The sequence below is a fragment of the Furipterus horrens genome, unplaced genomic scaffold (genome assembly GCF_987537825.1).
Source record: "Furipterus horrens unplaced genomic scaffold, mFurHor1.1.pri manual_scaffold_8, whole genome shotgun sequence".
Taxonomy (NCBI): domain Eukaryota; kingdom Metazoa; phylum Chordata; class Mammalia; order Chiroptera; family Furipteridae; genus Furipterus; species Furipterus horrens.
This window is the reverse complement of record NW_028327178.1, coordinates 19282465-19295592: the sequence shown is the minus strand read 5'-3', so window position 1 is coordinate 19295592 and position 13128 is coordinate 19282465. Positions and strand designations below refer to the sequence as shown.

The 13128-nt window shown below is 46.7% G+C and overlaps 1 protein-coding gene across 2 annotated transcripts in view; it reads right to left on the bottom strand.

Moving 5' to 3' along the window:
• LOC150002597 (lipoxygenase homology domain-containing protein 1-like) overlaps positions 1-13128 on the bottom strand; it is a 147205-nt gene that overhangs the window by 128610 nt on the left and 5467 nt on the right. For both annotated transcript variants that reach the window (XM_090285096.1, XM_090285097.1), the window contains exons 3-4: positions 9352-9432; positions 7334-7518 (exon numbers count right to left, since the gene is read on the bottom strand). In XM_090285096.1, the coding sequence (XP_090141222.1) occupies positions 7334-7518; positions 9352-9432 (266 nt within the window). The remainder of the gene's footprint in view (positions 1-7333; positions 7519-9351; positions 9433-13128) is intronic.

Genomic DNA, 13128 nt, shown 5'->3' with positions numbered 1-13128 from the left:
TGGCAGGAGAGAAAATTCACTACACTTATGGGGCAATTTGGTAGCCAAGACTGTGTTCCTAGGAATAATTGATATGGTTATGTTGAAAAAGTGGCTACCAACCTTCCCCAGGACCCAGAAGATGCCAGGACCCCTGATACCCACTCCGAGAGAGAGACAAACATGGGGACAGCTGCTAACTCCCTGTTAGTGTGCACGTGTGTCTGAGATTCTTAATCAGGAAGTGTGATGTTTGCCTGGACTATCCCACTGAGGTGTGGGGAGGGAGCCAGCCAGTCAAGACTGGGACACCCACTCCTGCTCACTCCTGTGGGGATGAGCCAGGAGGATGCAGGAGGCTTCTCCAGCAGCCTGAAGTCCTTGGCAAGAACTGAGGACCTAAGGTGCCAGCAGCATTGTCATCTTTTCTTCCAGGTAAACAAGAATCATTTGACCACAAAGTCAGTATGGTGTATTGTCACTGTTAAAAACAGTTCATGAACATTTAGGATGCATCAAAAGAAGCCGGACATCAAGAAACCCTAAACAACCAAAGCAATTTTTAAAAAGAAGAACAAAGTTGAAAGTCTCACACATCTTAATTTCAGAACTTCCTACAAAGCTACAACAATCAAACAGTGTGGTACTGGCATAAGGGCAGACATTTAGAACAACAGAACAAAATAGGAAGCCCAGAAACAAACCCTCGTATATAGGGTTAAATGCTTTTCAAAAGTGTGTCAGGGCCATTCAATGTGTGAAGGACAGTCTTTTCAACAAATGATTCTGGGAAAACTGGATATCTACATGCAGAAGAATTAAATTGAAACTTACTTTATATCATAAAAATTATCTCAAAATGGATCAATGATGTAGACATAAGAGCTAAAACTAAAACACTCAGGAAGAAAACTCTTGTCACAGGGCAAAAGCTCTATGACACTGAATTTGGCAATGATTTCTTGGATATGACACCAAAAGCACAGGCAGCAAAAGAAAAATTAGGTAAACTAGACTTCATAAAAATTAAAAACTTCTCTGCATCAACACAAACTATCAACAGAGTGAAAAGGCAGTGCATGGAATAGTAGAAAATACTTGTAAGTCATGTATATGATAAAGGGTTAATATCCATAACTAGTCTGGATAGATGTCTACAACTTAACAAATGATTAAAAAGGACTTGGATGGATATTTCTCCAAAGAAGATCTAAAAATGATCAATAAGCACATGAAAGCATGCTCAACGTCTCTAATCATTATGGGAATGCAAATCAAAACCACCTCACACCTATTAAGATGGCTATCATTTTTACAAAATAGAAAGTCACAGTGTTGGTGAGGAAGTAGAGAGAATGCATTGCTAGTGGGAATGTAAAATGATGCAGCTGCTGTGAAAATAGTATGGCAGTTCCTCAGAAAGTGAAACACAGAATTACCATTTGAGTCAATAATTCCACTTCTGGGTATAACCTCAAAAGAACTGAAAGCAGGAACCCAAACACAATTTTGACACCATTGTTAACAACAGCATTATTCTCAATAGCTGAAAGATGGAAACATCCCAAATGTCCATTGATAGATGAGTGGATAAAATATGCTATATACATAGAGTGGAATATCAATTAGCCTTCCAAAAAAAAAAAAAATGAAATTCTGACACATACTACAATGTGGATGAACCTTGAAGACATGACGCTAAGTGAAAGAAGCCAGTCACAAAAGGATAAATACTGTATGATTCTATTTCTCTGTGGTTCCTAAGTAGTCAAATACAAAGAGAACTAATGTAGAATAGAGGTTACCAGAGGAACAGGGATGTGACGTTATTGTTTAATAGGTAAGAGTTTCATTTGAGAAGATGAGAAAGTTATGGAGGTGGATGATGATGAGCATTGTACAAGATGTGAATTTACTTAGCACCATTAAATTGTGCACTTAAAAATGCTAAGACATACTTCTGGCCAAGATGGAGGCGTAGACAGACATGCTCCATCTCCCTCCACAGCTAAGAAGGAATACAACTACCTCAAAACTAGAAACAACCAGAAGTTCCAGAAAATCAAAATGCACGGAAGTCCAGCAAACAAAGATATAAAGAAGAAATACTCATCCAGACAGGCAGGAGAGGCGGAGCCGGGGCAGAGAGGACACAGTGTGGTGGCAGTGGCATCAGCAGGCTGGCAGAAAGCACAGTCACACATTTTAAAAAGTCAGGAGGGACACCTGGGGAGCGTTTCCAGCTTCTCACCAGACCTAGAAGCTTATGGTCCCAGCACCGGGGAAAATCAAGCCTCATTGCTTCTGACTGTGCAGATCAGTGGGGGTTGGGATCGAGGCAGAAACTGCCAGTCTCTCAGCAGAGTCCGCTTGTTTAAAGGGCCCGCACGGTCCTATAACGTTCGTAGACCCACCCACTCTGGGAACGATGGCCAGAGCAACAGCTAGAGAGGCACAAGTCCCATATGGAAGTGGGAGAAGTGCCTGGAAAAGGGGCGAGTGCTGGGCAGGTGGCAGTGTTTTTTTCTCAGATCCCTCCCCCACATACAGTGCAACAACGTGGCGAAACAGGTCACCCTGTACTGACAAATCACTAAGGCTCCACCCCTTACAATGTAAGAGGAGCGACATCTCTACCTGGGATATGGAGGCAAACAAACCCAGGAGCCTGTCTGAATGAGGAGACAGAGAAGTATGTCCCAAAAGGGGGAACAGATCAAGGTTCCAGTGGGAGAACTAAGCGATGAGGAGATAGCCAACCTAACAGATGAGGAGATAGACAACCTAACAGATGCAGAATTCAAAACACTGGTGATAAAGGTGCTCACAGGCTTGATAGATATGCTTGAGTACATCAAACACATAAGGGAAGAAGTGAAGGCTGTGCTAAGTGAAATGAAGGAAAATCCACACAAAACCAATGATGAAGGGAAAGAAACCAGGGTTCAAATCAATGATTTGGAACATAAGGAAGAAAAAAACAGTCAACCAGTGCAGAATGAGGAAGCAAGAATTGAAAAAAATGAGCAAAACTTCCCAAATTTTGCGAAGGAGATGGACATACAGGTCCGGGAAGCATGGAGGGTCCCGGGTAAGCAGGACCCAGAGGGGACCACACCAGGATGCATCATGATTCAGATGCCAAAGGTGAAAGATAAAGAGAGAGTCCTGGGGGCAGCAAGAGAGAGGCAGATAGTTGCCTACAGGAGGGTGCCTATAAGACTATCAGCTGATTTCTCAGAGGACACTTTGCAGCCAGGAAGGGATTGGCAAGCAGTATTCAACATGATGAAAGTCATCCTGCAACCAAGATTACTCTATCCAGCAGGGCTATCATTTGGAATGGAAGGACAGATGAAGTGCTTCCCCGACAAGGTAAAGCTAAAGGAGTTCATCATCACCAAGCCATTATTATATGAAATGTCAAAGGGACTTACCTAAGAAAAAGAAGATGAAAACTATGAACACTAAAATGACAACAAACTCACAACTATCAACAACTGAATCTAAAAAATGAAAACAAAATCCAACTAAGCAAACCAGAATAGGAATAGAATCTTAGGTATGGGGATCATTTGGAGGGTTATCAGCTGGGAAGGGGGAGGAGGAGAAATGGTGCAGGGATTAAGAAGTATAACCGGTTGATACAAAATAGACAGAGGGGAGTTAAGAATAATATGGGAGAGGTTGAAACCAAAGAACTTATATGCACGACCCACGGACATGAACTAAGGGGAGTGGGATTGCTGGAGGGAAGCAGGGAAGGGCAGAGGGGAGCAAAGAGGAGAAAAAAATTGGAACTATTGTAACAACATAATCCATAAAATATACTTAAAGAGAAAAAATGCTAAGACAAGAAATGTAATAATTCGTATATTTTACAATAATAATAATAATAATAATAATAAAGAAGCAGGACAATGGAGTCAGGGAGCCCTTGCACTCCTCTCTGAGGACCCCAATCTGGAACCCAGGGTACTAGTCTAGCAGGTACGTTCTTGAGGGTCGCTGGCAAACCAGGCTACTCGGGAGGCAGAAAGGGGTGTGCTGCAACAGGCAAGGGCGGGGAACCTGGGGAAGCGATCCTGGGAAGAGAGAAGCCCGTCTTTGCACAGCGGAAGGGCTAACATGAAAGGATACACTGTGTTGCATCAGGGGAGACGGGAACAGAGGAGCAGAAGGCTTGGGGAGACCGCCTGGGGTTTATATTCAGGCTGATCTTTCTGGCAACCAGGGCTACTAAACAGTGGAATGGGTTGGGACTGTCCACCACTGAAGAAAGGCTGGATTCAAACCAAGGCTGGAGAAGCCGTGGGTAGGGATGCTATGGGAAGATTCCCATTACAGTGGGAGATTGATCCAGCTGACCGCCGTGGTCCTTAGCTGTGATCCCTCAGGCTCTGACTTCTTAGGTGCCAGACTATTTGCCCCTGGTGGGCCCTGCCCAAGGGGCAGGTAAAAAGCACATTCCACCAAGGATCAGGAGACTCACAGTCTAGTCCTAGCTCCGTCAGAGACTGGCTGTTTGACGATGGGTGAGTGACCACCTCCTGGGGTCTCAGTTTACTCATCTGTGCAATAAACATCAGCCTTTCCTTCCTCACCTCCTCACACCGAGAGGCATTGCAGGTAAAAAAAGGACTCAAGAAGAGCGCAGGTATCTTCCCAGCCCCGCCTCCCATCCCTCCTGGATTCTGCTTTTACTTCCTCCCAGATCAGGGCTGGTAGTGTTTCCTGGGGGACAGTTTATATACCCCTGGTGGTATGCTGAATGTTAGTGGTGACACATAAGGGCTATCTAGAGTTGCATATTCATTTTAATATGTACTAATGTAAACCTGATATTTATTTCAAATGATAACAGTTTTTTATGATAGTGATATCAATGTGCTTTTAAAATAAATTAACATAAATTATAAAAGGTGAGTTAAGAGTAAATTAATAATACAGGAAGTATTAAATAAGGCAAAAATCTTGAAGGTGGAACGTGAGTGGCTGGGGTATGGGAACCCCCAACAGACTGAGGGGACACACCAACTGGGCTCCCCAAGACCCTGCAACAGATCCCCAAGGCCAAGTGATCAGCCCCAAAGAAAACCAAAAGAGTTTGAGTTGAGCCTGGTGCCAGAGGCAGCGATTTTACCAGCCAATTGAAAACAACTAAGAAACTAAACTTGGTTCCGGGATTCTCCGTCCACACAACTGGGAGTTAATCAACCTCTACCTCCTTTTTCTGGGAACTCCTGATGCCTACCTTCTCCCCAGGGGACTCCATGAAGGAAGAGGGGGCCCTGAGCAGGCCATTAGCCCCAAGACACTAGGAATATGTTGGGTGCCTCTCCCAAAAACTATATTTAAAGAGAAGTCTAGAGAGGGAACAGTGATCTCCATGGCCAGTGTGAGGCACAGTGCCATAAGCGAGGTGATGTCCTTGTCTAGGAAGCAGTCCTTGTGCCCCAGAGCTCACCTCCTGTACCAAGCAGGGCAAGGTCCCCACACGCCTGTGTCTTTAAGCAGGATATGTGAGATCCCCTGTGGATGAACCATCTAGAAACCTGATCAAGGCCTAGTCCCCGCCACCCCCACAACTATCTGATGATCATCTAGGTCAAAGGGTCAATCGGTCAGCTTTGAACACCTACCTTCCCTGAGGAGCAGGTATGAAAGAAAGCTCTACTTGATTTCAACCAGAACTTTGGGAGATGCCCTGTGGAGTTGCGGGGAGGGAACAAGGCCACCTAAAGACCCACCCTCCCTTAGGGGGCTAGGAAGGTGGTTGACTATACACTGAAATGTCCCTTTTCCTCTCCTCTATATTGTCCACATCCCATGTTTTGAAATATTTTTATCTATCAAACTGCATGAATAAAAAAATAATTATCTTCCCCATATTGATCATCAAAGATCTCTGGTAGCAATCAAAATCCAAGATCATGTAAATCCAGGTGAAAAGCAAAGAAACTTAATCTTTTCTTTCCCCTGCAGTCATCTGAATACTTCAAGGTCTCACTTTTAATTTCCCACTTCCAGTATCCAGCCTGGAAATACTAAAACTCAATGCCCACCAGCCTGTAAAGGGCCCAGAGGCCCAGTGTCAATCAGCAGGTGTCTTTGTCTTCCCTTTAAGAGGCAAGAGAACACTACCCTGAATGATTCTTGTAGAAAACTGAAGAACCACTGAGTTACTCATTCTTTCTCAATGGTGATTTTTCAGAAGTTCTCCTCCTAACAACCCATTCTTTCAAACTACTCATATAAATGCACAGAGAAGACTAGAGATGAATGCACAGAAATGTCACCCATGATGTTTTTCCAGGTGATAGCATAAGAAATATTCTTTTTTTATGTTTGTGTGTTTCTATTTTCTAACTTTTCTGCAATGATCAAATCTGGCTTTTATAATAAGAGAAAGGATCAACAACATATCTTTTTTAAAAAAGAATCAATAAATTTGCAAGTTATTATGATGGCAATCGAGGGGAACAAAGCAAGTGTTCAAGACCAGCTGCAACGTGAGAGATCAGAGACAGAGACACTGAGGGGTGAAGCACATTGGGACACGATATATCTGTTTGGGCCCAGCTGGGTTACAAGAGAGGCTGGAACAAGCTGGAAGGCAGGACAAGAGGTCAGTGTCAGCCTTCTGTTGTGACCATGGGACAGTCACTTCTCCTCGCTGCCAAGTGCCTTTCCCTCCAATGGCCCGTGACGGGGGTATTATGTGATGGTACCCACTTGTGATATTCTCTTTTAGGAAAAGCATGTTCAGTAACTGGGGGAGGTGAGGTCAGAGCTTTAAGGGACAAAGGTGAGATAAAACAGGACATGGCATACAGTGTATGTTTTTACAGGCTTTGTTCCCCTGTCTCCTGTTGAGCTAATAGAACTGAATTCAAGGCCTTTGGCCAGACATGCACTTGAAATAAGTCGTTTAACTCAAAAAAATCAGGAGTTGGAGGTAGCATGACAGAACACTGGAAGCGGCCAGTTCTGATTCCCACCCACCATGCCCTGGCTGTGAGTCACCTTCCTTGGGCACCAGAAGGAAGGTAATGGAAATGGAAGGCATGGGATGCTGCCATTGAACTCAGAGGGACTCTCAGTAGATACCCGTCCACAAGAGTTGTTGGAAGCACAGGGTGTGTTCAAAGTTGCTCCCATACCTTTATCATGCCTCTAGGCCCTCTTACATTTCCCCATTTTCCATGTAAGCTTGCTCTTGGGAAGGCCACAAGGAAGAGGTGGGGCTTCACCTGGGCCCTGGCAAACAGGAATACCCTGGAGGGCAGCAGGGGAGATGGGACTGCCCAGCCCCAGCACGGAGGACCAGTGAGCAAACCAGCCTAGCACTGACCTGTGGGTACATCCATGGGGCTGAAGCTAGCCAGCAGGTCACGGAACAACTGGCGGTCGCCTTCCACCTTGCTCAGCCAGTTGTTGCAGTTGAAGAAGTAACGGAGGTAAGGCCGCTTCATGTCAGTCAAAATCACACGGTCTAGGAACCAACTGGCGTTCGCTCCTGTGCTGTCATGCTCGATCCTGGGACAGAAGCAGACACACTGTCATCGGCAGAACAAAGACAACTCCCCTTGCATGCTGGAATACCCACATGTTTACTCCAAAGAAAGGTCCAATCATTTTGTTGCTATTACTAACCTCTTGAATCCTAGTTTCCTCATCTACCAAATGGGGATACTTTGCAAGGTGGTTGTGCTCATTAATCAATGTTACATTGCTACATCGCCTGCAAGCAAATATTGCCTTCCACAGAAAATCCAGGACTGCCAAGGCTTCCAGCAGCACCATCTTGAGCTAGCCCTTGCTCTCTGACTCCCAGATCACCCGGATGCTCTCCTTAGTCTCAGCACCCAGAGAATCCCCAATAGCCATCTAGACTGCTGTTGTCCCATAGAAACATCACATGAGCCACATGTGCTTGCCACATATGTATTTTTGCATGTTCTAGTAGTCAAGCCGCATATGTAATTTTGTATTTTCTAGTAGTCACTGAAAAAAGAAACTAGTGAAATGAATCTAATCCACATACAATGTCAATATGTAATCATGTAATAATGTATTGCTATTTTACATTCTTTTTCTTATACTATGTTTTCAAAGATCTGGTGGCCTAGCCACATTTCAAGAGCTCATTAGCCACATGTGGTCCAGGGACTGCTACATAGAACAGCATAGATGCAGACTCTTCATAAGAGGCCCCAAATAACTTCCCTCACTTTCTATAGTTCCCCTCATCCTTGTCAGTCCCAGCTTCCTCTCTGAGGTCAATTTCTTCCCCAGAACTTGACACCTGGATGACCTCACTTTACACCAACCATCTCATCCCCGCCCATCACAGTGAGATGTTATCTTTATAGGTTTTTGTGGGACAAGCACAGCTCAAGCCTGTGCACAACCTCAGCAGATGAACAGCGCACATGACATACCCAGGATGCATGCCTCTGCCTGGCACATGGTAGGATCTCAACTTAGTGGCCCGTTTACCCACACACCGACACCCTTTTTCTGACCCTCCCCAATAAAAGCCACTTCCCTGATCATAACCCATTTCCTGCACAACTAGTACCAGTGGCCTCTTGTGTCTCTTATTTTCTCAGTAAAGAGGGTGCACAGTCCTACATGTTCTAGTGGGAGGAACAAATATCATGGCTGAACTGAGGCAGCATCTGACTGCTGTACAGGCACTTGTCTGGGTGCAACAGACAACAGATGATCTTGACATTCAGACAAATGGGCATAAACTTGAATGGGGTGGGTACAGGGGGAGGAGGGTAAGAGGGGTTATTGAAGCTCTCCCTCTGCAACCAGGCTGAGAGAGTTATCCCTCCCATCACACGCACAAGACAGGATCAGGGGCACTCTCTGCCGAAGGACATCCTGCAACCTCTCGGGTTGTCCTGCTAACACTAAGTTCCGGCCGTCTCCGACACTCGCTGAGTGCTCACTGTGCACCAGTTACCGTTCTCAGTGCAGCTCGGAGTCCTCACCATTTTTACAGATGAGGAAACTCAGGATTGGAGAGGAAAACTGTCCAAAGCCCCTGGGCTAGTAAATGGTGGTGAGAAATCTGAACCACGGCCAGCTAGACTCTGTCTGCTCTTAACCACTGCACTCTCTTGGAGCATATGTCCCAAGTTTGTGGAGAACTATCTCAAATTGTCTAAACTCAAGAGAACTGAATTTTTAATGGGAAAGTTTAGAAAACTGTGACTCAGAGTGGAGGAAAAAGACTTGGGCCTTTGGTCACCCCTCAAATGACACCAGGAGAGTAATCAACACCCAGGAAGTGTCAATAATGAAGCCAGTTCCTAATCCACCTGCCTCCTTCTCCTCCCCACCTGACCAGATTCTCACCTGACTTTGTAGAGGATGCCTACATTGTTGATTCTCACCCAGAATACATCGATGTTGGCTCTTGCAAAGGCACACTTTCTCCTGCAATGAACGTGTATACAGCATAGATCAGCACTTGGCTCATAGGCCTGGGAGGAAAGCCAAGCGCTGGCATCTGCCTTCTTCCCCCACTGTCCCATTCATGAGAAGTGCTACAAACAACCAATCCCATTTGGAGATGCCCTATTGATGTGATCTGGAGAGGCAGAGGCAAGGGCGGTTGGTATTCATCCCTTGCTTTCACACCCAGGTTCTCAGGATCCTTGTCCTGCCCCACGAAGGCAAGCACAGTGGGCAATATTAGCCCCACGTTACAAACAAGTAACCTGCTATCTGATTGCAGAGTTGGGACCAGAACCTGGCTCTCCAAAGTCATGAACCAATGCTCTCAGGATGTCATGGTAGGGACAATGGTGGAAGAAGGACATGTGATGAATGCCAAGGTGCTCTCGGTTCTGCAGGCCTCCTGTCTCTCTTGGCCTTGCTCTCGCTGGGGAGAGTTGCAATGGCAGCCCCAAGTGGATGCAGACCTTGGGTGGGGGTCCACAGTCTTGCCATTCCAACAAGAAAGGAAATACTCAACCCAAATCGGCAACCAGGGAAGGGGGGCTGTGAGGAAGTGCATATCTGCCATCCCGCAGATGGTGCGAACAGAAGCAAGTACACCTGAGACGGTCCACAGTGAGGTGCCCAGGTAAGTCCAGCCTTGGGAGCATCCTAGATTCGATCAGCTTAGACACAGGAGTCCTCCAGGAGCGAAAGACTGACTCTCACAGGGACAGCTGCTCCATCTTCCGTGTGGGCCAGGAACGCTGCGTCCCAGCCCAACCAGCTTTCAGCTCTTCATGCCCCCGCAGTGCTGCCTCTACGGGGCTGAGGGCTGCAGGCCTCCCTTCGTGCCCCCAACCAGGGCTCTCAGCACCAGCACAGCTCGTGGGAAAAGAAAAGCACAGCGATATGTGCCTGGTGATTGGCCATCCACGTGTTTCCAAATAAAGATCAGGGGGTCAAGGGTCTTCTCCCCAAGGGAATAAAGCTCAGACTCCCTCAGTAACTGAAGGCTTATAAAGTTCTACAAACTCAGAAGCTGTGACTCTGAAAATAGACCCACCTCAGCAGTCTGCCCTGGGGAGAAGTTCCTCACAGTGGGGGGCATGTCATGGGATCTGGGCCAACAGCCCTCCTAAAGCAGCGCAGAGCCCGTGAAATTGGGTGAAAATGTACCCTGAGGTGACCTTGTCAGGGAGAATAGGCCCCAAAGGTGCAGTGGGTTTGGCTGGAGGGCAAGGGCCCACTCCCAGGCTTGCTGAAGGTACCTGTCAGAATCTCGCTTCCAAGGGTAAATAATAACCCACCGTGCTCTGTTTCAGTCAAAGCAGTTGTTAAAGGACTTGGGAAGCACGTGAACATCAATCCTGTGCATCAGAATTATGTGACAAGGAAACACAGATATGAATGAGTGGTATTTCTGTTTTAATCTATGAGACAAGGAAATTGACTTTTAGAAAAAAATGGATAAGAATCTTTGCCGTAAATAAATACCCTAAGAAATAGTCACCATGGGAAGCTATATGATGGAATATTATGCAGCCATTAAACTCCTGTTATAAAAAAAAGCTTTTGTGAAACAGTAACAAGTTTATAATATGGGCTGAAAAGAAAAGATTGGTTAAAAATAAAATGTACAAACAGAACAACCAACAAAGATGGGGAGATTTCTACAAAATTATCCTATCACCATGGAAAGACATGATGAAATGCTGGGTATTTACTCTGGTATATACATATTTTTTGGTTTTCCAAAGGGAGCCTGGCTTGTGTGCGTAATTATGAAGAAAGCACAGCCCCTGTCTCAGCAGTCCCCCTCCGCCTAGCCCGCAGCTGCCCGGGACAAAGTCTTTGGAATGAGCGTGAGGATACCTGGCTCTGTCCTCTGAGGGTGCGTGGAGTGTGTGGAATAGCCACTGCCGATGATTAAGGGGAGAGGGAGCTGATGTGGAAAGAAGAAGGCGAGGTGTCCATCTGGGAGTGAAGCAGCAGGCTTTCCCGGGGCCTCTGACAGCTGCCCTCAGTGGGGGCCTTCAGGCCTTCAGAGAGGGGAGTGTGCGTGCACACGTTCCAATGTGTCTCTTAATGGTTGGCCATGATGCTTTAGGGTCACTTGGAAAACAAATTTTAGAGAGCATGATGGAATAAAGGAGGCCAGGAGAGAAAGATGCAGGGTGGACCAGCGGAGCGCTCCACACTGTCTCAGGACACACTGCAGCCATCGGGAGGATCACAGGGAACAAAGCAATCGTCCATAGTGCTTACATCATGGACACTGACACCGTCTGGGCAGAGAGGAAGGCCTTTTGCATCACTGGGGACTCTGACTTTTGAGGAGGGAGAGGAGAGGACTCAGGGGCCAGGGAAGGAGCCAGGGTAATCCCACACAAGGCCCAGCTTCAACCAGCTGGGGGTCAGATTCCAAAATCCCCATGCCTGGTAAGTCAGAATGCAAGCGCCTGTGGTTTCAGAAAAATGACTGGGCTTGGGGAGAAAACAGCAAAGGACAGAGGGTCCCTGGTCAAAGTCTTTGAAATACAGACTTTTTCACGCCTCCTGCTGGGAGATGGCAGCTTCTCCATGGCTCCAGGACAGTCTGCAAAGGAAGGCTAATGCAGAAGAACACAGCCCCCTGCCCAGGGTCCCCACCCAGGGGGGCCTTTACAGGCCACAGGGCATTTCAGCCACCAACCGGGCAGAGCCAGCAGGCTAAGATGCCAGGCATCCTCTGACACTCTCAGGCATTGAGTTGTCCTCAGGAGAACCATGTCCCAGAAGATACATGAGACCTCATCCTTTTGCCATATGCTGAACATGTGACCCAGTGCTGGGCATGGTCCTGGGTGATGGAGAAAGGAACCCCCAAGCCATGGCTGTAGGGGTCAGGGTGCAGGTCAGCTAATTGGGGAATCAAAATGAACATTGACATCCTTTGCCACCAACAGGCACCAAAGTCCTTGCAACAGCAATTAAATTTGTATTGGTTAAAAAAAAAAAAAAATCCCGATAAGCCATGTGGGAGTGGAAGGTGAAAAATCCTGGGGCCTAGGAGAAAATGCACAAGAGAGAGCAGGATTTGAGGGGTGGGAAAGAAAAGAACGTGGGAGAAACTAGAGGGAAAGACAGGGGCAATACATTACCGGAGGCTGTGGAGAAAGGGGTCAGGGAGAAATTCCAGGAAAGGTGGTGGCTTAATTTTAAGACTAAAGGGCCTACCTAATATTCCATTTTAAGTTGCCCTGAGCTATTAGTGAAATCTGATAAATGCCAAAATGCCTTGTAGTCTCTGTGTGTGTGAGCTTGGTTCCAGCTGACACATGGCTTTGTTTGGGGTGACACTGTATGGTGAGGAGGGAACAGCAGCAGACAGTGAGACCAGAGACTTGGGGATTTGTGGGCATTCTGAGCAGGCCCCAGGGACTGGTAGGGGTGACACTGGGCTGAGCTTCCTGCATTGCCTTTTCACAGAGCATGGTGACCTCCACAGCCAGCTGCGTCCAGCTTACACTGGCCACCTGCAATTTCTGGGAAAGCAACACTCCCCTTCCAGACCCGAGGTCTCCGTCATGAATGGAAAGGGCCTTGGTGAGGATGGCGTCTACACAATTCTCTTAGTAGACATGTTCTCAGGTCTTACAGCAGCCAGATTCTGTCTCCTCCTTCCCCATTTATCTGCTCACCATGGTCAGG